The sequence below is a fragment of the Schistocerca nitens genome, chromosome 3, assembly GCF_023898315.1.
Source record: "Schistocerca nitens isolate TAMUIC-IGC-003100 chromosome 3, iqSchNite1.1, whole genome shotgun sequence".
In the NCBI taxonomy this organism is placed as follows: domain Eukaryota; kingdom Metazoa; phylum Arthropoda; class Insecta; order Orthoptera; family Acrididae; genus Schistocerca; species Schistocerca nitens.
In genome coordinates, this window is record NC_064616.1 from 836,168,861 (window position 1) to 836,196,400 (window position 27,540).

At 41.3% G+C, this 27,540-nt stretch overlaps 1 protein-coding gene across 1 annotated transcript in view; it reads left to right on the plus strand.

Annotated features, from left to right (window-relative positions):
- Window positions 1–22,706, plus strand: part of LOC126249783 (organic cation transporter protein-like) — a 405,395-nt gene extending 382,689 nt beyond the window's left edge. Inside the window, exons 9-11 of the mRNA XM_049951466.1 lie at window positions 9,635–9,825; window positions 20,788–20,924; window positions 22,510–22,706. Coding sequence (XP_049807423.1) covers window positions 9,635–9,825; window positions 20,788–20,924; window positions 22,510–22,573 — 392 coding nt within the window. The 3' untranslated portion in view covers window positions 22,574–22,706. The remainder of the gene's footprint in view (window positions 1–9,634; window positions 9,826–20,787; window positions 20,925–22,509) is intronic.
- The last annotated feature ends 4,834 nt before the right edge of the window (window positions 22,707–27,540 follow it).

The following is a 27,540-nucleotide window of genomic DNA, read 5'->3' on the forward strand; positions in this document are numbered from 1 at the left end:
TTTTTTCCATTTGTGAAATGTCATTTCATTAGTTTTTTTATTGTTGTTCCATGATTTACAAGTTTCTTAACTAAAGTGTCATGTGTAACAGGGTCAGAGATGTTGACTGGTTTCACTAGAGTGTCACTTGTGTGCTTTTTACTTTCAAAGTTATGAACAATAGGAAATACATTATCTAAATTGTTAGCAACTCACTTGAAAAGTCATTGCACAATTTCTTTGATATGTCATTACATTGAAAAATAATTTAGTTTCTCTTTTGATTATGTTTTCAATAACTTCATGTTGGTTATATTATTCAGTGGCTTGTAACTATGTTTCTTTTCTTGTGTATGGAAGAGACAATCATGTTCAGACAAACTAGAAATATGTCCATTCTAAATGATCAGTTCACAAGGTAAGACAACAGCTTGCTAAAGGTGCCATCCTTACATCGGATCACTCTATAGGATGGCTGATCTTCCACATAATATTTGGTAAACCGACCTTCCGTTCTGCTGCTTGTGAATTGAACAGAATATCCAAATTGTTATTATGTTATGAAATATACAGGGTGAGTCGCTAACTATTGCCACCAAGAATAACTCTCTGAAAGTGTGATAGGAGCTGAAAAGTTTGTGGGTCAAAAGTTGCACGGTACAAGGAGAGTCCATAATATGATGGTTTCTTGATGCTAGGTGGGGTCACTTCAGAGATACGAAGGACAACATTTTTTTTTTTTTTTTTTTTTTTAAGGAATGCTGTAGCTTGGTACTTATTTTCTGATAGCAGCTATAAAGACAAATCCAATGATGTGTAACAGTAAGGTCTTTGAAAGAAAACAAAGGTAAAAAAAATGGTTCAAATGGCTCTGAGCACTATGGGACTCAACTGCTGTGGTCATCAGTCCCCTAGAACTTAGAACTACACTCCTGGAAATTGAAATAAGAACACCGTGAATTCATTGTCCCAGGAAGGGGAAACTTTATTGACACATTCCTGGGGTCAGATACATCACATGATCACACTGACAGAACCACAGGCACATAGACACAGGCAACAGATCATGCACAATGTTGGCACTAGTACAGTGTATATCAACTTTTCGCAGCAATGCAGGCTGCTATTCTCCCATGGAGACGATCGTAGAGATGCTGGATGTAGTCCTGTGGAACGGCTTGCCATGCCATTTCCACCTGGCGCCTCAGTTGGACCAGCGTTCGTGCTGGACGTGCAGACCGCGTGAGACGACGCTTCATCCAGTGCCAAACATGCTCAATGGGGGACAGATCCGGAGATCTTGCTGGCCAGGGTAGTTGACTTACACCTTCTAGAGCACGTTGGGTGGCACGGGATACATGCGGACGTGCATTGTCCTGTTGGAACAGCAAGTTCCCTTGCCGGTCTAGGAATGGTAGAACGATGGGTTTGATGACGGTTTGGATGTACCGTGCACTATTCAGTGTCCCCTCGACGATCACCAGTGGTGTACGGCCAGTGTAGGAGATCGCTCCCCACACCATGATGCCGGGTATTGGCCCTGTGTGCCTCGGTCGTATGCAGTCCTGATTGTGGCGCTCACCTGCACGGGGCCAAACACGCATACGACCATCATTGGCACCAAGGCAGAAGCGACTCTCATCGCTGAAGACGACACGTCTCCATTCGTCCCTCCATTCACGCCTGTCGCGACACCACTGGAGGCGGGCTGTACGATGTTGGGGCGTGAGCGGAAGACGGCCTAACGGTGTGCGGGACCGTAGCCCAGCTTCATGGAGACGGTTGCGAATGGTCCTTGCCGATACCCCAGGAGCAACAGTGTCCCTAATTTGCTGGGAAGTGGCGGTGCGGTCCCCTACGGCACTGTGTAGGATCCTACGGTCTTGGCGTGCATCCGTGCGTCGCTGCGGTCCGGTCCCAGGTCGATGGGCACGTGCACCTTCCGCCGACCACTGGCAACAACATCGATGTACTGTGGAGACCTCACGCCCCACGTGTTGAGCAATTCGGCGGTACGTCCACCCGGCCTCCCGCATGCCCACTATACGCCCTCGCTCAAAGTCCGTCAACTGCACATACGGTTCACGTCCACGCTGTCGCGGCATGCTACCAGTGTTAAAGACAGCGATGGAGCTCCGTATGCCATGGCAAACTGGCTGACACTGACGGCGGCGGTGCACAAATGCTGCGCAGCTAGCGCCATTCGACAGCCAACACCGCGGTTCCTGGTGTGTCCGCTGTGCCGTGCGTGTGATCATTGCTTGTACAGCCCTCTCGCAGTGTCCGGAGCAAGTATGGTGGGTCTGACACACCGGTGTCAATGTGTTCTTTTTTCCATTTCCAGGAGTGTACTTAATCCTAACTAACCTAAGGACATCACACACATCCATGCCCGAGGCAGGATTCGAACCTGCGACCGTAGCAGTTGCACGGTTCCGGACTGCGCGCCTAGAACCGCGAGACCACCACGGCCGGCAAAACAAAGGTCAAAAATGTGGCATGAGCATCCATTTACAGAAGGTGTTTGAAGTGATGACCATTGGTATCAATGCAGTGCTGCAATCTTCTTATCATGGATTGCGTGGTATTCCTAATCACTTCAGCACTTATCGAAGCACATGCTCTGACAATCAATTCTCTCTTATATACCGTGCAAATAGTAAATATTCGCTGGATATGGCATATCCATCTAACTTGCCATTGACATGTAAACACCATTTTGCAATACAACACTAATAGGAATGTTAAGACTAGTATCTGTTATATAACCTTTAATCACCAATAATTGCGTGGATATTCAAACACACTCACTTAGAAACAATAGCTGGTTACATGATAAGTCAGTATCTCTTATTCGACTGCTGTGCTGAGACGTGCGACCGGCGCCGTTCGTAGCTAGGTGGTGCTCCCGCGCTCAGCCGAGTTGCGGAGCGCCTCTATCACCGTTTGCGCGTACTGTCGTGGCGGCACTGTAAATGTCGTGGCACTGTCACAACACGTTTCCCCCTTGAAGAAAAAACACTCACTTCCTTGGAGACATGGACAGTGCGGAGACATCCATGGCCTCTTGTGAGGCCCCGAGAAGATCCCGCGGAGAGACACGAGAGTATGGTCGAAAATGTCCAGGACGGAAGCTCGTGCGTGGAACGTGCCTCCTGGATGAGATGATGGGTGAAAACTCCGGAGCAGCATCCATAGGTGTCGTGGACCTGGGGGTGTGCTCCAGCGAGATGGGTCCCGGAGAAGGCGGCGTCGCAACTTGGGCCGGTTCCGGCGTACTCGGAAGCGGTAGCAACGTCGGCTGCAGCAACATGGACGGTAGATCAGCAGCAGCGACAGGACTGGCGTCTCGGGCTGGTGGAGGCGAAGGAAGGGCCGGTGCCACCGGCGTGGCCACCACTCGTGGGCGCATCTGGTCGTAATGGCGAACAACCGTGCCGTCGTCCGTACGTATTTCACAAAGCCGGCGGCCGCGAAGAGCCTTGACCACCCCTGGAATCCATTTAGGGCGAGATCCATACCCTCGTGCCCACACGTCGGCGCCCACCGAGTATTTTCCCGCACTGGGGGACACAGCACTAGGCCTGACAGGGAGAAGCAGGTGCAGTAGAGTGCGCGGTTGGCGGCCATGCAAGAGTTCAGCAGGGCTGCGATCACCCAGAGGCGTGAAGCGATAAGAACTCAGAAACTGCAGCAGAGCATCATCTGTGGAAAAATCACTAAGGAATTTTTTCATCTGGCTTTTGAAAGTGCGGACAAGGTGCCCGACCTCCCCATTCGATTGCGGATGGAAGGGCGGTGCTGTAACATGATGAATCCCTTGTCCAGTACAAAAGGAAGGCCTGCGAAGAGAACTGAGGGCCACTGTCCATGACGATCGTGGATGGAAGACCTTCTAGTGCAAAGATTTTGGACAAAGCCAGCGTCGTCGCCGCAGTGGTGGGCGACGGACATCAAACAACAAACGGAAACTTCGAGAAAGCGTCAATCAACAATAGCCAATAAGTACCGAGGAAGGGGCCAGCAAAGTCAACGTGCACCCGTTCCCATGGCTGCGCCCGATCAGGCCACGGAAAGGGCATTGTACGAGGTGCAGCCAGTTGTGAAGCACACTGACCACACGCAGCAACCATGTGGGCGATGTCCGAATCAATACCGGGCCAATAAACGTGCCTGCGGGCCAGGGACTTAGTCCGAGAAATACTCCAATGGCCTTCATGCAACAGTTTGAGAACATCTTTGCGAAGAGAGGCTGGCACCACGACCCGTGGAGATGCGCCATCCGTGGCCAGAAGAACAACACCAACACGAACAGACAGACGAAGGCGCAAGGCATGGTAGTTGCGAAGGGGATCTGATGCCCTGCCCTTGGTCCTGTCCGGCCAACCCCGTTGAACAAAACCGATCACCTGACGCAGGACCGGGTCCAGCGCAGTAGCCGACGCGGCCTGCGAACCTTTAAGTGGAAAACCCTCGACCGCACGACGTTCTTCCTCATCAATGTGGAAACAGAGTAGTTCATCACGATCGAAAACCGGGTTGGGGCCCATCGGCAAATGCGACAATGCGTCAGCGTTGGCGTGCTGGGCCGTGGGGCGATAGTGAATCTCATAGTGAAAACAAGACAAGTATAAGGCCCAACGTTGCAGGCGGTGAGCTGCCTTATCCGGAAGCGACGCCGATGGGCTGAACAGAGACACCAGCGGCTTGTGGTCGGTGATGAGGTGAAACTTAGAACGATACAAAAAAACGCTGAACTTTTTTAGAGCATAAATGATAGCGAGCGCCTCCTTTCCGATTTGAGAGTAACGCCGTTGCGCATCGTTGAGGGTCTTGGAAGCATAGGCGATGGGTCGTTCCGACCCATCCTCATACCGATGGGCGAGAACAGCCCCTAGGCCATACTGTGACGCGTCAGTCGCCAGAACCAAGTGCTGACCTGGACGGAATGTGGCAAGACAAGGCGCCAACTGCAAATGAGCCTTCAGGCGGACAAAAGCCTGCGCACACTCGTCGGACCAACAGAAAGGGACGTTTTTGCGTAACAGCTGATGCAGAGGATGAGCTACCGTCGCCGCGGATGGAATGAATTTTTGATAATAAGCAATCTTGCCTAGAAACGCCTGAAGTTCTTTGACTGTAGACGGCTGGGGTAGAGCGTTAATGGCCGCAACGTGCTGACGTAGAGGACGTATACCCTCACGGGACAAGTGGAAACCAAGATTCACAATGGAGGGTTGGAAGAACTGTGACTTGTCCACATTGCACCTCAACCCAGCCGAATGCAAAACCCGAAAAAGGGAATGCAAATTGCGAAGGTGCTCCTCAGTGGAGGCCCCCGTGACAACAATGTCATCCAGAAAGTTTATGCAGCCGGGAACGGAAGCCGTGAGCTGTTCCAAAAACTGCTGAAAAATGGCCGGCGCGCTAGCGACGCCAAATGGTAACCGCTGGAACTGATACAACCCACAAGGAGTGTTGATGACGAGAAATTTCTTGGAAGAAGCATCCAACGGCAACTGATGGTACGCCTCCGATAAGTCATGTTTGGAATAGAGCTGGCCCCCAGCGAGCTTGGTAAATAACTCCTCAGGACAGGGAAGAGGATAAGTGTCAATGAGGCTCTGAGCGTTGACAGTTGATTTAAAATCACCACACAATCGCAGACTCCCGTTTGGTTTAGAAACCACCACGATGGGCGATGCCCATTCGCTGGAGGTAACAGGAAGGAGAATCCCTGAAGCTGGTAACCTGTCTATCTCAGCCTTGACAGGTGCACGCAACGCCACCGGAATAGGGCGTGCCCGGAAAAACTTAGGGCGAGCTGTAGGTTTAAGAGTAATGTGGGCTTCAAAATCCTTGGCACGACCCAGACCAGTAGAGAACACGGACGTAAATTCAGAACACAATCCATCCAGCTGTTGATACGGAATATCCTCAGATATGAGGTGCACATCATCATCAATGGAGAACCTGAACAACTGGAAAGCATCATAACCGAACAGGTTTTCAGTGCCCGCATGATCCACCACATAAAACGTGAGGGGCCTAACAACAGACTTGTAGGCAGTGGAAGCATAAAACTGGCCAATGATAGGAATTTTCTGTTTATTATAAGTTCTCAGATTTCGTGTAACTGGAGACAAGGGAGGGGAGCCCAACTCCAAATACGTGCGAGAATTAATGAGAGTTACTGCAGAGCCAATGTCCACTTGCATGCGAATGTCTTTACCCAGAACACGAACAGTAACAAACAACTTATTTGTTTGAGAAAGCACACAGTTAACATCCATGTCCGATGCCTCGTCCTCGTCGACAGGAACTTTAGGGGACTGACACACAGAAGCAATGTGGCCTTTTTTCCTACAGGAATTACACGTGGCCCAACGTTTTGGACACGCGGCCCTGTCATGCTGTACGAAACAACGTGGACAAGAAGGAAGTTCGGAACGAACCTGCTTCTGTGGTTGCTGTTTTCGCTGCGAGCGTTGCGGCCCAACGCGACGTTGTTTACGCGAGTGAACCGCCGCCACATCTTCGTTCTCCTGTGAAACAGGCAAATTGTCCGTGTCGAAAGTTGACTGTACAGCGCCTACATCACACCACGCGTCTATTTGCGCGCCAGCAGCGTGAGACACTTCAAAGGATTGAGCGATTCTTAGAACGTCCGACAACGACGGGTTTGGCAGTCGTAGGGCACGTTGCCGAACTTCTTTATCAGGAGCAAGCCGTAGAATAGCATCCCTAACCATTGAATCAGCATAAGACTCATGATGAGTGTCCGTGACAAACTGACATTTCCTACTCAGACCGTGTAGTTCCGCCGCCCAAGCCCGGTAAGATTGATGGGGATGTTTACGACACTGGTAGAACGCCACGTGGGCAGCAACGACGTGGGTGTTTTTTCGGTAATAGTTAGACAATAAGTCACAAATTTCTTGGAAGGACAGAGAGGCAGGTTCCCGCAGAGGGGCTAACTGAGATAGCAGCTGATAGATCCGTGGGGAAATCCAAGATAGAAATAACGACTTACACATAGGAGTGTCAGCCGGCCGCGGTGGTCTCGCGGTTCTAGGCGCGCAGTCCGGAACCGTGCGACTGCTACGGTCGTAGGTTCGAATCCTGCCTCGGGCATGGATGTGTGTGATGTCCTTAGGTTAGTTAGGTTTAGGTAGTTCTAAGTTCTAGGGGACTGATAACCACAGCAGTTGAGTCCCATAGTGCTCAGAGCCATTTGAACCATTTGAACCATAGGAGCGTCGACAACGCCGAAAGCCAAGAAGTGTTGCCGCAAACGCTTCTCATAATCCTCCCAGTCTTCAGCGGCCTCGTCGTAAGGAGGGAATGGAGGCGGAGAAGAGGAAGACAGACGATGAGTAAGTGACGTCGACAACGCCTGAATAGCAGCCGTCAGCTGTGTTTGTTGCTCAATGAGCGCTTGCATAAGCTGTTCCATGTCTGCCCCGTCACGAACACACAAATCCACAACGCAGTGAAAATATTCCATCCTCGTCACCAAAAAGTGTTATAACCTTTAATCCCCAATAATTGCGTGGATATTCAAACACACTCACTTAGAAACAATAGCTGGTTACATGACAACAACTCAGTATCTCTTATTTGACTGCCGTGCCGTGACGTGCGGCCGGCGCCGTTCGTAGCTAGGTGGCGCTCCCGCGCTCAGCCGAGTTGCGGAGCGCCTCTATCGCCGTTTGCGCGTACTGTCGTGGCGGCACTGTAAATGTCGTGGCACTGTCACAACAGTATCATTGAATCAAACAAATGTGAATGATGTATTTCTTCGAAGAACAAGTCAATAAGCTTCTCATTTACAGAGAATGCAACAATGAGAATTTGTTCGACACTATTGTCATCAGAGATGAAACGTGGGTGTTTCATTACATCCCTGAAACAAAACAACAATCTCATCAGAGGCGTCACTCCGGTTCACCGCCACCAACAAACAAACACAGTCGGAGGGAAAGATTATGGTGACTGTGTTTTGAGATTGGAAGGGGGTGCACCTCATTGATTCCATGCAACCTTAGACTACAATCAACTTGGGTAGATATTGTGAAAAACTGACCAAACTGCGGCGAGCAATCCAGAATCGCCAGAGAGGACGACTGAAGGAGCCAGTAGTGCTCCTTCACAACAATGCTCGAGGAAGACAGAGAGAGAGAAACATAGCCCAGAAAGAGTAACATTGTTGGTTGCAGTGAACATGGTTGGCACTTGGAAACTAAAACTCAAGGGTATCACATCATTTCCTGTGTCTTTTTATCCCAACAAAAAGGCATGGATAACAACAGGACTGTTCAGTGTGTGACTTCTAAGCGAATCGTGATCTTTTTTTGGAGAAATGTACAGTTCAGAAAGACAGCCACCACTTTTGGATAATATGAACATCAGTTTCTCCCTGTGAACACCACTCCAAAAATTATAACCATTCGACCATGAAATAGTTCAGAATTCTGAAACTTTGTATCACAAAGAAGTTGTAATGGGGAGCATTGAATGTGGTCAGAGGCTCAACTTTAGTTTTGGCAGTGATGACACGGCTGATAAAGCAAGGAAGAATGTTATCTTGATGATAATTTTAATATATTTCTAGAAATGCTGATTCATCAAGAAATTGCAGAATCAACTTCAACAAAAGAAAAATAAACTTGTGTTGCTACAGTATCTTGGACGTCCTCCTGACTGGCAAAAATGTGACATTTGATGATTCTGTACATTGTGGTGATCATGGGGATGTCTGTGGTGACCTGAATGAAAAAAAATTAAGGCTAAGTAGTCTGACAAGAAATGAAATGTCAGAGAAGAAAAGAGATGATTCCATCTGTGACTCCAAAAGGGGCAAAGTCATCACTGGAAACATTGTACATATACATTTGTACAATGAAAGTAGATGATGTATTTTTGTTTTTGGTCATAAATGAAAATGTACTTGACCAAGCACACTGAGGGTCATTGGAGCAGGAAAAGTCCAGATTTCTTTGCAAAATAAATCAGCATTTTCTTATGTATTTTTTGGCCACTTATAAGTGCCTTTAATGTGAAATAAACAAAAGTGGATGAATATGGATAAAAAATCAACTTTGTTTTAATCTGAGTTACAGTTGTTACTTTCTGCTTTCCTTTGTATGACAAAATGAATAGTAAGAAATCTACAGTACTATTTTTAACTTTGTTCTTATAGGGGATTCAACCTTGATCCATCAAGCTGTGGTTAAATCTAACTTTCAATTATTCAAATATTTTCTAAGGTCTCTTGAACGTTGAATTATTGAGAGCTGACATTACATAGTGGAACAGTGCTTACATCACATTACCACTATTTGTAAGTACTTACAGGAAAGGCTTGTCAGGTAGCCAAAGATTCATATATCTCCCATACTGAATTCCTTTCTATCTTACACTTATCAAAAGGGAGAAAGATTTTTCAAGAGTAAAGTATAGAGACTGACATTTAGTCTTTGATGGGTCCATATACATTACATAACAAATCTCATTTCTGTATAGTTAAAAAACACCATGTGGTAACTGAGCTTAATTTTTAATGGAACTGTTGGGGATATTTCTTCATACAGGATAACCTGGAGACAGCTGAGAAATGTCATATTTCTTATAAATTATTTTCATTCATTTTTAGGTGATGGTGTAGCAGAATGGCCAGGGATACTCTTGGCAGCCCTTGGGATCATTGGAATGTCCACCTCATTTCCAACGGTGTATCTATATTCAGGGGAACTGTTCCCTACCGTAGTTCGTAATGTTGGAGTGGGCTCTTCATCAATGTGTGCACGTGTTGGCTCAATGGTGGCTCCATTCGTATCAAGTTTGGTATGTCATTTAAAGATATTCATGAACTCACTATAATAAATATTAAACAATTTAATGTTGCTATATAACATTATTTAAATGAAATGAAAATGAAGTATTGATATTCATATTGGAACATGCGGAATACTTTAGTCTCCAACTTAACAAATTAGTATTGTTCACACATTGATACTCCAACTGAACGTGGGCTTGATCATTGCCGTACATTTCAGAATTTCAGTAAGTGTTAGCCCACTGAACAAAATATGTGGTCATGCAGTTGTGAGTAGATATTTAGGCGTTTAAGAAGCACAAAACAACAAAACTATCTATCAGTTATTGTTGCTGTTCTTTTTAAAATTTAGCCTACCTTATGATTAAGTTGTACATAGTGCACATCATGTTTTGAGGACTCTGTAATGCAGGTAAATTTGAATTGTGAACGAAACTAACAAACTGTTTACAGTGAATGTTTGTATGATTACCTGGTGGTGGTTAAGGTGGTGGGGAGGGGAGTGGGTCTATTTGATTCAATTTCCCATTTAATTATTTAGATTTTAGTCTTCCATGTTTCCTTTAGGTGGCTTAGGACAGTGCTCAGATGGTTCTTTCCAATAAGTACACACAAAGTTTCTTTCCCTGTCCTATCAGAGCTTGTGCTCGCTCTGTGATGAACTCACCATCAGTGAAATTTTTAACTCTCTTAGCATCTTTATTTTTGTAAAGTACTTGCAGTAACAGCTTTACAAAGTACACTGATGAAAAAGACTTGCAACACAAAAAGTAATAAATGTAGAGTAAAGAAATTTTGGGAATACATTTGTCTATGTAACACATGTAAGTCTACATCTACATCTACATTTATACTCTGCAAGCCACCCAACGGTGTGTGGTGGAGGCCACTTTACAAGCCACTGTCATTACCTCCCTTTTCTGTTCCAGTCGCATATGGTTCGCGGGAAGAACGACTGTCTGAAAGCCTCTGTGCGTGCTCGAATCTCTCTAATTTTACATTTGTGATCTCCTTGGGAGGTATAAGTAGGGGGAAGCAATACATTCGATACCTCATCCAGAAACGCACCCTCTCGAAACCTGCCGAGCAAGCTACACCGCTTTGTCATCTCAAAGACATTCTTGACTAATATGAACTCACCACATCCAGTCTCAAATGTAACTAGTGTTCATGACAATTACAGTGTGATGAACATTGCAAGATCACGGGTTAATGTAAATATGACACAGGGCATTGTAAATTTGAAATGATGGTACATTAATAACTGGTGTAACTACCAGAATATTGAATGCAGTCATGGAGACGTGCAGGCATTGTGTGTGCAGCTGCTAGCTGTCAGTTTGTGGGATGGAGTTCCATGCCTGTTGCACTTGGTCAGTCAATACAGGGACATTTAATAATGTTTGCGGACGATGCTGAATTTGTTGTCAGATAGTGTCCCACATGTGCTCAGCTGGAGACAGACCTGGTGATCAAGCAGACCAAGGTACCATGTCAAGACACTGTAGAGCCTGCTGCAGCAGTACCTGGGCAAATATTATCTTGTTGGAAAACATCTGTTGGAATGCTGTTCATGAATGGCAGTACAACAGGTTGAATCACCAAACTGATGTGCTAATTTGCAGTCAGGTTGCATGGGATAACCATGAGAGTGCACCTGCTGTCATATGAATTGCACCCTAGACCATAGCTCTATGTGTATGTCCAGTGTGTCTAGCATGCTGGCAGGCTGGTTGCAGATTCTCAGATAGCCTCCTCCTAACTAACACACTGCCATTACTGGCACTGAGACAGAACCAGCTTTCATCAGAAAAATGCAACAGACCTTCACCCTGCCTTCCAGTGAGCTCTTGCTCGACACCACTGAAGTCTCACATGGCAGTGGTTTGGGGTCAGTGGAATGTGTGCTAGAGACTGTCTGGCTCAGAGCTGCCCTTGAAGTATTCAATTTGCAACAGTTTGTTGTATCACTGTGGTGCCAAATGTTGCTAAATTTGCTGCTGCAGATACAGTATGATGTGCCAGAGCCATATACTGATGGTCTGTCCTCTCAGTAGTGCCACATGGCTGTCCAGAATCTGGGCTTCTTGCGACCATACATTCTTGTGGTCATTGCTGCCAGCAATTGTGTACAGTGGCTACATTCCTGCCAGCAGAAGGAATATCCAGGTCATCAAAGCTCTATTACATGACCTCATTCAAACTTGGTGAGGTGTTGATAATGGCACCTTTGTCATCTCAAAGACATTCTTGACTAATATGAACCCACCACATCCAGTCTGAAATGTAACTAGTGCTCATGACCATTACAATGTGTATTTAAAGCAAACCTGATTTGCATCCTCATAGTGGGACTACTAGTGCCACTCTTATGCAACAGGCATGAAATCTGAATAGATATAATCTTTCAGATGTAGAAAAATGTCTACCAACTTTAGTTTATGTTACACAACTCCTCCTTGGTGATGTGGTTTTTCTCCCATCAGTGTATGAACATTAGACATGTTATTTTGTGACCTGACACATGTTATAAACAGTACTTATAAACTCAAAAATACTTAAAGCTTCCTGGCAGATTAAAACTGTGTGCCAGATCTAAACTGGAACTCGAGACCATTGCCTTTCATGGGCATGTGTTCTACCACTCTAACACAACTCACGCCCTGTCCTCACACCTTCAATTCTGCCAGTACCTCATCTCCTACCTTCCAAACTTCACAGAAGCTCTCCTGCAAACCTTGCAGAACTAGCACTCTTGGAAGAAAGGATATTGCAGAGTCAAGCAGTATATTGCTCCCTCCTATGCATATCTCGCAAAGAGACCATGAGGATAAAATCAGAGAGATTAGAGCCCACACAGAGGCATACAGACAATCTTTCTTTCCTCGAACAATATGAGACTGGAATAGAAGAGAGAGCCGATAGAGGTACTCAAGGTACCCTCCACCACACACCGTCAGCTGGCTTGTGGAGTATGGATGTAGATATAGATGTAGACATGGCTTAGACACAGTCTGGGGGATGTTTTCAGAATGAAATTTTCACTCTGCAGCAGTGTGCGCGCTGATATGAAACTTCTTGGCAGACCGAGACTGAGACTGAAACTCGGGTTGGAGTTTCAGTGTGGCACACAGTTTTAATCTGAGTCTCGGTCTCGATCTGCCTCAATGAGTTCATTCACCACTAGATTCCACATTAGAGGGGACAAAACTCTTCCTTGTGGGCAGCCTGTAGTGGTGTTAATTACCATTTTTTCGTTCATCATGGTAGCCTATACTTTCTTTCCACTAAGCATGGCCCTGGTCCACCTGCATATAGTGGTCCCCAGGTCAGGCACCTCTGCAGCCCTTACCATGGAATCAAAGATCGTGTTACTGAAGGCCTCCTCGGTATCCAGGAAGATGCAGAGAGCTATTTCTTGTAAGTGAAGTGCTTTCTCCACCTTTCCAGTGAGTTGGTGGAGAGCTGACTCGCATGATTTATCTGGTCGATATGCGTGTTGGTTTGAATGTAGAGGTGCCTTGCTAGCCTCCTCTCCCCAACATATACATTAACCAGTTTTTCCAATGTTATGAGAATGGAGGAGGACAGACTGATTGGTCTTATATCCTTGGCCTTGGTATGATAAATTCTCCCTGGCTTTGGAGTGAAGGCAACCTTCACTACTGTCCAAGCATTGGGAATGATTCCTACTTTTAGGCTAACCCTAAAAAACCCGCATAGGACTCTTATGAGATTCTCTCCTGCGTGTTGCAGGAGAGCTGCAAAGATTCCATCTGGGTCAGGTGACTTGAATGGTTGAAATGTTCCCACCACCCATTGGATTTTATTGAAGTTCACACACTCCTTGGCAGATTCCCAGTACTCTCTTTGAGAGCCTGAGAACCATTGTCTCTCTGGGATCACATTCTGGACTGTGTTGTTCAGTAGAGCATACTGTGGAAAGTGAGTTTTGAGGAGCAGTTCCAGAATCTCATGTACTGTCTTTGTATAGTCCCTCCCTCCGTCCTCAACGTACCTCCTGGTTTGGTTGGTACTCTAGTGAGAATCTTGTGAAGTCTGGCTTGTGCAGCCATGCTCTCCACTTCCTCACAGAATGCCTTCCAGGATACCTTCTTTGCTTGTCTGATTGCAAGATTAGTTGACAAGTGCCTCACGATATTTAGCCCATTGTCCTTTATGTCTCGCAATATTAAACAGTCTCCATACCTATGTTCTTTGCATTTCTAAGTTGTTATTCCACCAAGGCACACTCCTGTTTGTGCACTTCTTAGTGATTGTGCAGTTGTCCTGATATGAGGTTACTATGGCAGAGGTAACAGCCTCTGCTACTTCCTCAAATTCTACTGGATTCCTTATCGAGGTTTTAATTTCCGATAAGCGTAAATCAAGGTCCCTCCTATATGTCTCCCAGTCTGTTTTCCTGGGATTCCTATAGGTCACGATTCCCATTTCAACCTTGAATTTAATGTACATGTGGTCCAATGAGGATGGCTTCAACACCACATGCCATTGTTTGTCATAGCTGCCCATCATCATGGAACTAAAGGTTATGTCAATTACTTCTTCCCAGGCAGTGACTCAGGGCAGCAGAGGAAGCTTTGATGTGCTGCAGATTAATCTGCAGCACCTCCAGTCTCCATCTTGCTGCCATCTTTGAGGTTTTTGAGAACCCTGACGGTGACCTGCGAGAACCCTAAAAACAATTTCAGGTCCTGCTCACACATCACCTTCAGGGACTTCTCTCTGACCTCCACTACCATGGTTCGTCCTTCTCATGCAACCATCTGGTTGATCACTCTCCAATCTTCTGTTGAGACTTTTGGGTTCTGGGCCCCTATTTTCCTTGAACAGTGTCTCAGGAGAGACTTCCTTAAGGATCTTTGGTACCCATATTGATATCTTTGCAGTCTTAAGAAGCTCTGGTGCCGTCTTAACCAGCAGCTTCGCATCTTCCCACGGGGATATCAGGGGCACCTTGTCCTTGATCCATTCCACCGTCACAGACAAAAATGGGAGCACCACTATCTAGCTAGACCATCCTGAAGTTGGGTCCAGGGCTAGTGTCCCCCCCCCCCCCCCCCCAATCTTTTCAAAGGGGGCCAGGGGACCAACTGTACTAATTCCTCCTGCTGCGAGGTGATGGCCACCGGTTCATAACCTTCCTGGATAACTGCCATCCTAAAAATTGAGACTGCAGTACTATAGATCTGTTTCCCTATTTCTTGCCTTGGTTTTTTCTGAACTCACTTATCCAGGGAGGAGGGAGTCTTTGATTCCTCCCTTATCCACTTGCTACCTGTTTTTCATGTAGTGAGGGTCTGCTTATCCCCTTCAACCTGAGACAGTTTCTTCCTGGAGGTCTTAGGTTTAAGTCAGTTTAATTCCCCCCACTTGTCTTTAGGAAGCCAAGTTTTGTGTCATTTACTTCAGGTAACGTGTGGATAGAAGTATCACCATACCACAAACTTTCATAATGAGCAATCCATTCATTCTCTCCTATATTTTTAACAAATATATGATCATTTTCTTGTCTGTTTAGTTATTTAATCAATTTGTAAGTGATAGTTTGTCTGCCACGTAAGTCGCACTCTATATTGCGTTCCCATGATTCTGCGTACACTTTCTGAGTTATGCATTTTGCGTTATTTCTCTTCTCTTTATATTCATTATAATTTTCATTATTGGGGTTGTTTATGTAGCTCTTGAAAGCCTGATGTTTTCCTTTAATTGCTTTTTCTAGATCTGGTGTCCAACGCTTTACTACTCTACATTTCTTGTATTTCCTTATCTTCCCCAAAACCTCATTAACTATTCTTGATAAGACTGTTTTTAAGTTTTCCATTCTTCTTTCAAGTCTTCTCCCATTTCTAAATTTGCTAATGTTTTAGTCAACCATTTTTGATAGAGATCTCTTATGCTGCTATCTTCTAAAAGGTAAACACTAAGAACTACTTCTCCTTTTTGATCCTTAACTGTTTTCTTTGGTTTTCTCCATTTTGTGTAGATGTCAATAATCGACAGCAATAAGAAGTGATCCAAGCCAATATTTACTCCTCAGTAAACTCTGGTACCTGTAACATGCCCAGGAAATTCCTCTTTTATTATTATATAATCTATAACAGATCTATATCCTCTTGCTGACCAGGTAAATTTGTCTCTTTTCTCTTAAAGAAACTATTGGTTTTTCTTAAATCATTAAAGGTAGCAAAATCTGAGCATGTTTCTGTTTTCTCCAAAAGTGCCTACTATTTTCGAAATTGGTATATTTACAATTCTAGCAAGGGGCCGTCCCATAAGTAAAATCTGCAGTGTTTAAGATCACTTGTAACTGTTCATAAAATGCCTTGGACTCATCAGTTTTTCCTTCTTCTGGGGCATAAGTTGCTATTATTCTTAGGATTCCTCTTGCACCTTTAATTCCTACTAGCACAGTGTGTTCATTTACGTATTCATAGTTCAGCACTTTATCTTCCCATTTTCTATATATGTAGATGGCAACACCTTTAATTGCTCTTTGTTCCTCCTTTACTCCACTGTAGATCATAATGTAGTCATCTGTATATTTAGTTCCAGATATTTTCTTCTTTGCTTCTGTAACTGCTGCAAAATCTATTTCCCTTTCTTTCAAATATTTAGCTAGTTTGACTTTCTTAAGAACAATTCCCCTAATGTTTCAGGTGGCAACTTTCCAAGCTCCATTAAATAATTTTCTCTTGTTCCTATTTCTTGCCCATGTTGTGTCCTGGTAATCTGGCCTATTTAAAAGATAAGATTGAGTACTGCAACTACAATTATTGAGTCTCTGAATGGGGTACTGGTCCATTGCAGGTAAGACTGGATATGGGACTGACATCTCAGAGCTTTACCAGCCACAGCTCATAACTCACGTAACGGAGTTTGGTAAAGCATTTCCTCTGTACTCTATGTTATGGTTATATTGCCAATACTTGGTCATCAGAGCCTCATCTCCTTGGCGGGGTACATAACTGGCAGAGGAGTTTGACAGTTGGATGAGAATATCTGTATATTCACATCATCATCCCAGAAATACATTGCAGTTTACTATATTTAAAATTTATTATTTGTTTTAGAATGAGTCAAATTTGTATCATTCATATCTAGTAACAACATTCATTGCCCCAATGTCTGGCTCTGCCACCTTCTGAAAGATGTGCGATGGTGATTATGTTGCCATTATTGGCATTGCTTCTGCATTGATCTCTGCTCCAGCAGTCTGGCAGTGACAAAGAATTTTTTTGAAATATGCAGTTTTGTATGCCCACAAACAACCCATAGTTGCTAACTTACTTATGGTATATTCTGAAGATAGAGCACTGAGGATAGCAACCTTAAAACCAACATGTTTCTGGAGATATGTTGATGACATCTTTTAAAGCTGACACCCTTAACTGTTCCTTATAACATTTTTATTCCCTTCAGCCTCACTTTAAGTTTATAGTTACACATGGAGGCTGATGCAAAGCACCCACTGTTGTATGCCCTCATCTACAAACAGAATGACGGCACTATGGGTATAGGATTTATCACAAATCTACACATACTGACTGGTATCTGTATGCAACTAGTTATTACCCATCACATCAACATAATGAGATCCTTAGGACACTGGTCCAAAGAGATGCATACCATATAGGATGCGGAATGCTGGCCACAGGAAATTAATTCAACATTTAAATTCTGTATTTAAACAGATTAGCTTCTCTGAGAAGCAGATGTGGTGTGCCTTTCAGTTTAGACCATCACCAGAAGTACAGCAAGATGAACATAGATTAATTGCTTTTCTACCATATGCTGGGAATGTTTCAGCTAAAAATGGGATAATTTTAAGAAATTTTAATATAAAGACTGTTTCATCTACCAGCCAATATTAACAACCTTTTGGGTTGTGTTAACGATGATCTGGGGTAAGAACATTGTTGTCGATTAGATTCCATGCCACTGTGGTAAATAATACACTGTTCAAACCATTCTTACTGTTGAGCACAGGTATGTGGGACATTGCCACCACACAAGTTTGCAAACATCCAAAAAATCTGCAGTGGTGGAGTATTGCTTAGCCAAGCAACTTGCAATGAAATGCAATGAGACAGATGGTTACTGCTACTTCTTGCTTCTAGGCTTGTGTTTTCTAGGAAGCCACTGAAATTAGGGTGCATGACAATCTTATTAATAAGGACAAGCTATTCTCTGAGCAAATCATGGAACCCTACACTGTCTTGCATTACAATGTGCTCAATTGGCAGAAGAATGATTAGTTACGGCAGTGAACTTCAATTTTGCTGCTGTTCACCAAGAGGGGCTGTTGCTAGTATCTTTAGCAGTGGGGAAAGAACTGACAACAATTAAAACATGTGCTGAGTACTCTCTGCTGACTTACATAGGGTTGCTGGCAACAGCATAGCATCAGTTAAAGGAGACTTGGCAATAGCAGCTTCCCATGTGAAGATAAAGACCAGGTTGACTGCCAAAATATTCTGTCAACTTGACCTGAACCCCTGGCTGCAAATCTGAGGAAAGTATCACAAAGACAGAAATAATTTATGCAGTATTTATATAATATACGGGGCTATTACAAATGATTGAAGCGATTTCATAAATTCACTGTAGCTCCATTCATTGACATATGGTCACGACACACTACAGATACGTAGAAAAACTCATAAAGTTTTGTTCGGCTGAAGCCGCACTTCAGGTTTCTGCCGCCAGAGCACTCGAGAGTGCAGTGAGACAAAATGGTGACAGGAGTCGAGAAAGCGTATGTCGTGCTTGAAATGCACTCACATCAGTCAGTCATAACAGTGCAACGACACTTCAGGACGAAGTTCAACAAAGATCCACTAACTGCTAACTCCATTCGGCGATGGTATGCACAGTTTAAAGCTTCTGGATGCCTCTATAAGGGGAAATCAACGGGTCGGCCTGCAGTGAGCGAAGAAACGGTTGAACGCATGCGGGCAAGTTTCACGCGTAGTCTGCGGAAGTCGACGAATAAAGCAAGCAGGGAGCTAAACGTACCACAGCCGACGGTTTGGAAAATCTTACGGAAAAGGCTAAAGCAGAAGCCTTACCGTTTACAATTGCTACAAACCCTGACACCCGATGACAAAGTCAAACGCTTTGAATTTTCAGCGCGGTTGCAACAGCTCATGGAAGAGGATGCGTTCAGTACAAAACTTGTTTTCAGTGATGAAGCAACATTTTTTCTTAATGGTGAAGTGAACAGACACAATGTGCGAACCTGGGCGGTAGAGAATCCTCACGCATTCGTGCAGCAAATTTGCAATTCACCAAAAGTTAACGTGTTTTGTGCAATCTCACGGTTTAAAATTTATGGCCCCTTTTTCTTCTGTGAAAAAAACGTTACAGGACACGTGTATCTGGACATGCTGGAAAATTGGCTCATGCCACAACTGGAGACCGACAGCGCCGACTTCATCTTTCAACAGGATGGTGCTCCACCGCACTTCCATCATGATGTTCGGCATTTCTTAAACAGGAGATTGGAATACCGATGGATCGGTCGTGGTGGAGATCATGATCAGCAGTTCATGTCATGGCCTCCACGCTCTCCCGACTTAACCCCATGCGATTTCTTTCTGTGGGTTATGTGAAAGATTCAGTGTTTAAACCTCCTCTACCAAGAAACGTGCCAGAACTGCGAACTTGCATCAACGATGCTTTCAAACTCATTGATGGGGAAATGCTGCGCCGAGTGTGGGAGGAACTTCATTATCGGCTTGATGTCTGCCGAATCACTAAAGGGGCACATATCGAACATTTGTGAATGCCTAAAAAAACTTTTTGAGCTTTTGTATGTGTGTGCAAAGCATTGTGAAAATATCTCAAATAATAAAGTTATTGTAGAGCTGTGAAATCGCTTCAATCATTTGTAATAACCCTGTATATGGAAAACAGTCATTTGTAAATTTTTATGACATCACTTTATAATTTTCAACAATTACACATGCAAGCTTTTAAGCCAGTGACAGTCACTGGAGCTGGTTTCAGGAAATCTGTCTCTTCACTCAGGATTCAGAATATGATACGGTATTTATTTGAAGGCATTAGCCATTCTATTAGAGAAACTGTAGCTCCATAGACTCTGTACTTAAGGCATGGATAGAACTTACCAACTTACCCTTCAGAGAGATGAATGTCTTAATTGTAGATATGATACACATTTTCCAACAATGTAAATTTAGATGAATATAGTTGGTTTTATTACTGTACGTGACCAGCCGATACAGCTCCTTTTTTAGAATTGCAGGTGTCATTATCAATTAATATTTACATCCAATACAATACTTCATTAATGGTAAAATGTTATAAAGTTATATGAAATTACAGTGCCAAACATGATGTTTATCTACTGTGGGCATTAATCTGCTGAATACTTGATACAATGCCTTATAGAGGGACATTTTTTCACATTTTGTTTTATAAATTGTCATTTGACAGTTTCATATATATACAATTACTTAGCATTCTTGAGATGCACATTCAGTTTATGAACTGTGAATTAAAATATAAACTTGTTATCATAATATTCTTTTATTAACTTGAAGTAATGATACTGGTGATATATTTTTACTTGTCTCTCAAACTTTTTTACACCTGTGAAAGATGTCACAGTACTTGAAGTTAGTTGTGTGGTTTCATTTCCATTTGATAGATTATTTTTCAGATCTATTAGTGCCATATACATTACATGCTAGTTATCTTGTACACTCAGGCAGAGATTTTTTTAATTTATTTTCTTTTATTCCTGACCATACTAATTTCTTGGCGAACAGTACTATTTACAAGGTAAGCATTCAGGGAAATGGTGGAATGTTACTGTAGTCTTCTAGCTAATGATATAGTCTTGTACCTCTTTTTTAATCATGTGCAGTGTAAGAACAAAAAACAGAAAAAATAGCAAGTTACTGGTATTTTGTGTTGAGCAGATCCGCTATAGTGAGTACCTGCCACCTCTGCTGTTTGGTGCTACACCACTTATTGGTGGGCTTCTGTGTCTGCTGCTGCCAGAAACTGCTAACACTGAGCTACCAGACACACTACTTGAGGGAGAGAACTTTGGAAAGTAAGGAAATATTATATCCATATACACCTGAAGATGAGATTTTAAAATCCTGAAACTAGTCATGGTTTGAATAAATAATTAACACACTTGAAGCAGATATCTCTAAATTAATTATCATGCCTCTCAGTTGCTGATATCCTACATACCAAATCTTGTGACTGATATACAACTTTGTGAACTGAAGTAGCATGTTTATTCTTTGAATGCTCACAGCTGAGTGACTGCAGCTTTATGGAAGATGCCTATATAAGGACAAATGTAGGGCAGATATTTCAAAATGTTAAAATATAAAACTGTTATATTTTATATATAATTGTAAAAGAAAAAGTACGTGATATAGATTCACATTAGGCAAAGATATTATTTTGGTTAACGATTTGTTAACTATCCTTAAATGGCACAAATAATGGTTGTATTGTATCTTATGAGACACAAATTTGAGTGTGCACTGGGATTTACAAAATGGCAAGATTTTTTTCTGGAAATGGATACTTTTGTTACAAAAAATTTTGTAAACTAAAATGTTATTCTGGGAAAATTATTTATGTTTTGGAAATGGAAAATTTAGGGCTGCACAACACTACCAATGAAATTCTGAAAGGATCAAATTCTTAGATATTGACCTTCTAGAAACTGATAATTCTGAATAAAGATAGCTTTTGAATTACACATTTTGCAGAAAAGATATGATGATCTTTAGAAAGATGAGAGTGAGTGTTTACAAGAAAGGTATGTCAATCCTAAATCAAATCATTATTAATGGGATTGAATCTTAAAGTACACATGGGTTTACTGATTTGTAAACTTTGACTAATAATTTAAATAAAATGTTTCTCAATAAACTGTTCGTAGTGTTATCAACAACACCCTGTAAACTATACACTTAATAATAAAGTTTTACAAAGTAAAAGTTGGCTAGTAATTTGGAGCTTTCATATATACAGCATAAGAGTGCAACATATGGGATAGAGAGGATAAAGACAAATAGCATCTATTTTTTGGAATGAGACTACAGTTAGTAGACTTACTCCACCTTGCTACAATTCAACTTTTTGTGTTTCTTTAACGTGCTGTTGTTCTAATTCATTTTATTTCATTTAAAGTCAGTTCTTATTATTAAATTTTGTTATATATATTATGTATTGTTAACAAATTGTATCATATTGTTCTGTCTTTGATACTGTTAATGAGAGTAGCTGCACTGTTATGCACACACTCCAGGTTTTTAATTGCAATAAAGAAAGAAAGGCTAATTTTCTTTCTGATAAGTGCATTTGAAAGTATTCTTCCTGTCAGTATAGAATGCAGACTCTTAAAATTGGGTGAAGTTCAGTGGTACACAAAATTTGTATTATCAGTATTTTTATAGTTAGAATGAAAGAAAGTATTGTTTACTAACAGTACAAGAAGTTGGTATCAGGTTACTGTAAATGCTACATCAAGTGGCCCTTTTTATTCCTTTTGTTAGGAATGAGAATGATACAAATAGTACCATTAGTTTCACTGTATAACCTGATCTATAAAAGTAACAAATGAGAACTTATATGAAAATTTACTGATTTAATTTCTTATAATTATGTTACAGGAAACCAAAAAATAAGAAACAGGGAAGTGATAATGACGGATATGTTGGTGACAGTGCACTGTAATGGGAAATGACACATCATAAGAAGCTGGACTCAGACTTGTCATCAACAATGGTTTTTTAATATTTTGATTTTATCATGCTGAATTAATGTAATCAAAATGTTTATTTTCTAAATAAAAGTTTTAAAATATACAGTTTGTGGTAACCCATTTTAGAGAAAATGTGTTTTCTTAGATGCACACCTTACATAGTTAAGGTGGATAATGTGCTGAATGTGAGTTGAAATTAACCTAGAATTATCCTGTAAACAATGCTGAATGTTAAACTTGGTGTTATTTTATGTATGACACTTTGAAATTATTAGAGACTGAAAGAAGTCAGATATGATTCCGCTACTCTTACTGCTTAATTTAGGACTTCAAAAGGTCTGGTTATAGGGTTTGCGTATAAGCTGTGTCAGTAAATGTAGTAAGGAAACAGAATGATATATGAATACATCATTGAGTACAGTAAATTGCACAGAATGAATTTCAATGGCTCATTAAACATTGAACTGCTAAACCTGACAATAACATGTTCCAACGACAGAATTTAAGAAAATTACACAGGTTTGTAATATGATGATTCTCTTCAATGAGTTGTCAATTACTTCAGTACAGATATCAGAAGTAAGCACAAAGCAGGGCACACCAAAATACTACTTCAACTCCTATTGACACACACACTTTGATGCCAGAAGAAGGGAAAGGGAACTACAGTTAATTATTTAGTTTCATGTTCCATGGAATATTTTGTATTATGCAGAATGAGTCATTTTACATTCACATTGCAAATTAATTTGTACATATGGTTACATTCTGAATATTTGTAAGTTAGTTTGTTGGTTGTGAATTGTGATTTATTTGTCTCATAACATACATAAGCAAATCATTTGATTAGAGTACAGGAAACATGTCAAGATGTCTGTGCTGAGCCTGGTATACTTTGCGGATGAGTACTGTGCAACAGTATGGCTAAACAGCAGCTATGTGATCAAAATCGATGTTGAACTTAACAACACCATGCACATTATTTTTGGAACTGTTAGCTCTACACCTAACATATGGCTACCTGCCCTGAGTCATATACCACCCCCAAAAATGCGACAAGAAGCAGCTTTGGTCAGGGAATACAACAATATCGAAACAAACCCTGAACTACCGGTACACATTGATATACCTGATCTGAGTACCAAGGGTCTTCGTTCAAGACATTCTCCTCTTGATTGCAACAGCCTCACTGGGGCTGACATCAACTCTTGGAGAAGAGAATGACTCCAAAATACCCAACAACTTGCCACCTAATGCCTTGTCTTACTGAGGTAGTTCCTGGGTTTAATCAGCCCCCTCTTCAAATGGGAACTGATGTCTTCACCAATATGTGACTGCAGTGTGCCTAAGCAGGCCATCCAACACATCAGAGAAGAATGCAGTGCCAGAGCGTTCAGTGGGGACTTCAAAGAATTCCTCATGGCATCCCAAAAATCCATTGAATATATACAAGGACTAGATGTTTGTCTCTAAATATATGTAATGTAGAATAACGTGATCCAATATTGAAATGTACTTAAATGCCATACACTAATTAAATATGGTTAACAAAATGATTTAAACATTAATGTAACTTTTTTGTGAAAAGATACCTTCACATATTTACATAATAAGACAGTCAATAAACTACATCCTGCTCAGATATTCAGTTCATCATTCATGAATTCTTCAACTCAGAAGTAGCATCGTTGAAACAGTATTGTGCAGCTTTCTTTTCTGTGAATCTAGGTTCATACTGAGAATGATCTTGTCTTTTAGTTTCATTCCCATATACTGGGGAGTTTGAGCATGTAATTTTAAATCATGAGTAAGTAGCATAAAATTTTCTTTATTTCTTTTATTGCAAGTGTGATCAAAGCAGTTTCCCTGGCATAATTCTAAATTGTTGTATAAAAAAATTATATCATCATAGATATACAGGAAGGGCACTTAATAACCTCAGCTTTTTAAACATTGGGTGACATGATTTTCTTGGATGTATAGCACACATTTTTCCAACAATTCTTTTCTGTACTTTCAGTATGCACATTAAGTTGTTCAAATTTCCCCAAAAAACAATACCATACCCTATAAGTGACTGAAAGTAACTATGGTATGCAATTTTCCTTGTGTCCATGTCAGTGGCATTATCTAAAATTTGCATTGCAAATGCAAAACTACATAGTTTGTTTAATAGATATTCAAAGTGTTTATTCCAGTTTAAATTCTTGTCTAGGTTTAATCCGAAAAATTTCACAGAATCCACTTATTCTATATTTTGATTTTTGTGATTTATTATAATTTCCTGGGATGTTGAGTGTTTTGTTCTGAACTGGACCACATGGGTTTTTGGGATTTCTAAGGTTAATCCATTGAGATGAAACCAAGTTTGTAAATGATCTTTTTTTTGATGATGCTGATAGTAATAGTTTTTGGCTCCTTTCCTTTGATTAATACAGTCATGTCATCTGCAAATAAGACCAATGGGGCATTCATATTCATTGATAGGTCATTAATGTAGAATAGAAACAAAATAGGTCCTAGGACAGAGCCTTGAAGGACACCTTGTGTTACTGTCATTCATTTGGAAAAGCAATTTTCTGCATTTGTAGAGATTGCCACTCTTTGTTTACAGATGTAAGTTAGCAATGCCAGCCAACAATGTTCTACACATTAGAGTAATATAAATTATTCTATGGAATAAAATGAGCAGTCAAGGAGAAAATTTCTCAGTTTGTTTACAAGTTTTACTTTGCTGTCTGTCAGACATTTTATATCACTGGGTAAGTGATCAAAAATTTTTGTTGCAGCATTGTGCACATGTTTTTGTACTAAAGACAATGTTAATGTAGAGTAATGAATGTAATTTTTCCTTTGGGTATTGTAAATATGTGAATTGTTGATCCTTTTGAACTGTTGTGGATTATTTACAACAAACTTAATGGGGGAATAAATATACTGTGAAGCAGTGTATCTATATCTACATCTACATGGATACTCTGCAAATCACACTTAAGTGCCTGGCAAAAGATTCATCATATCACCTTCAAAATAATTCTCTCTTCTTCCAGTCTTGAATATCATGTGTAAAAAAAACACACACCTATATTTATCCATGTGAGCTCTGATTTCCCTTATTTTATTATGGTAATTATTTCTCCCTATTTAGGTTGGCATCAAAAAAATACTTTCGAATTCGGAGGAGAAAGTTGGTGACTGAAATTTCGTGAGGAGATTCTTCCGCAGCAGAAGTGCTTTTGTTTTAATGATGTCCACCATAGAACCTGTATCATATCAGTGATACTCTCTCCCATATTTTTCTGCAGTAAAAAAATAAAATAAAATAAAAATGCTGCACCTCTTTAAACTTTCTCATTGTACTTTGTAAATCCTATCTGGTAAGGATACCACACCATGCAGCAGTACTCCAATGGAGGATGGGCAAGTGTAGTGTAAGCTGTCTCTTTAGTAGCTCTGTTACATTTTTTAAGTGTCCTGCTAATAAAACGCAGTATTTGGTTTACCTTACCAACAACATTTTCTATTTTCTTTCCTATTTAAATTGTTCATAACTGTAATTCCTAGGTATTTAGTTGAATTTATGGCTTTTAGATTAGACTGATTTATCATGTAAGCAAAGTTTAATGGGTTTCCTTTAGCATTCATGTGGATGATCTCACACTTTTCATTATTTAGGATCAATTTCCACAATTTTTTTTGACCCTCTGATGGCTTTAATAGATGATAAATTTCTGCATCATCTGCAAACAACCTAAGACTGATGCTCAGATTCTCCCAAATTATTTATATAGATGTGGAACAGGAGAGAGCCTATAACACTGCCTTACCAGTTACAGCAGTCAGAAAACCCAACTCTGTAAACAGATGTCTACAAGATGATTGTGGGTGAGCACCACATATTATCCTTACAGTCCATTTTTGCACAATGATGACTTTCTTTTTGAAAGATGAGTTACCCCAGAACATTATTCCATATGACATTATTGAAAGAAAATATGCAAAATACATAACTTACTGATTTTTTTCTCCCCAAGATTTTCAGTGATTCTAACTGTGAATGCGGCTGAACTAAGTTGTTTTAAGAGTTCCAAAATGTGCTTTTTCCAATTTAAATTCTCATCAATATAGACACTAAATAATCTTGAAGTTTCCACCCAGTTTATTATGTGCTCACCGTTTGTTCCACTTATCATTGGTGTAGTACCGGCTGATATGTATAAATGAATACATTGTGCCTTTTTAAAATTGAGGGTGAGACCATATGCAGAAAACATGTCAATGATACTTTTAAGAACTTTACAATATCTTCTGTTTCTGGATGCATGCTTTGACTGATTGCAATACTAGTGACATCTGCAAAAAGAAATACTTCTGCTTCTATATTAGATGGTTTACATATCCTCTTCAGAGCCAAGAAGATTTTTTGTATTATTTCAAATATTTTTCATAAGGGCATGGCATGTGGATGTCATAAATGAGCATTGTAATGGTAGTTTTTAGTTACTGTTCATCAGGATGGAGATTTACCTATGTCCAGCTGGCCAGACATGGGTCTCATTGTGACTAGTCATGATATATGGCAATGAAATAGATAACACAAAATTATGTTTTTTTTAAATTTTTATTTAACATTCAGATACATTATTTACAGAGTGTTGCAAAGGTACATTGCAAGAAAAGCACTTACAGTCATCAATAATCCTGAAATTGTTGTAGCTCATCACAATCAGTTTTCGGTTGTGAAAGTCAAAGAAACATTTTCTCTCATTAGTGATACACAGATATACTTGCCATTCAGAATATATGAATTTGGTTTTAGCTTTGCAGGCCTTGTTTCAGCATCTCAGCCATTTATTTTTATCTCTAATTGGGCAGAGAGGAAAATGTCTACTTTCTCTTTTCCTAACATCTCTGTTTGGAACTTGAATTATCTTTGTGC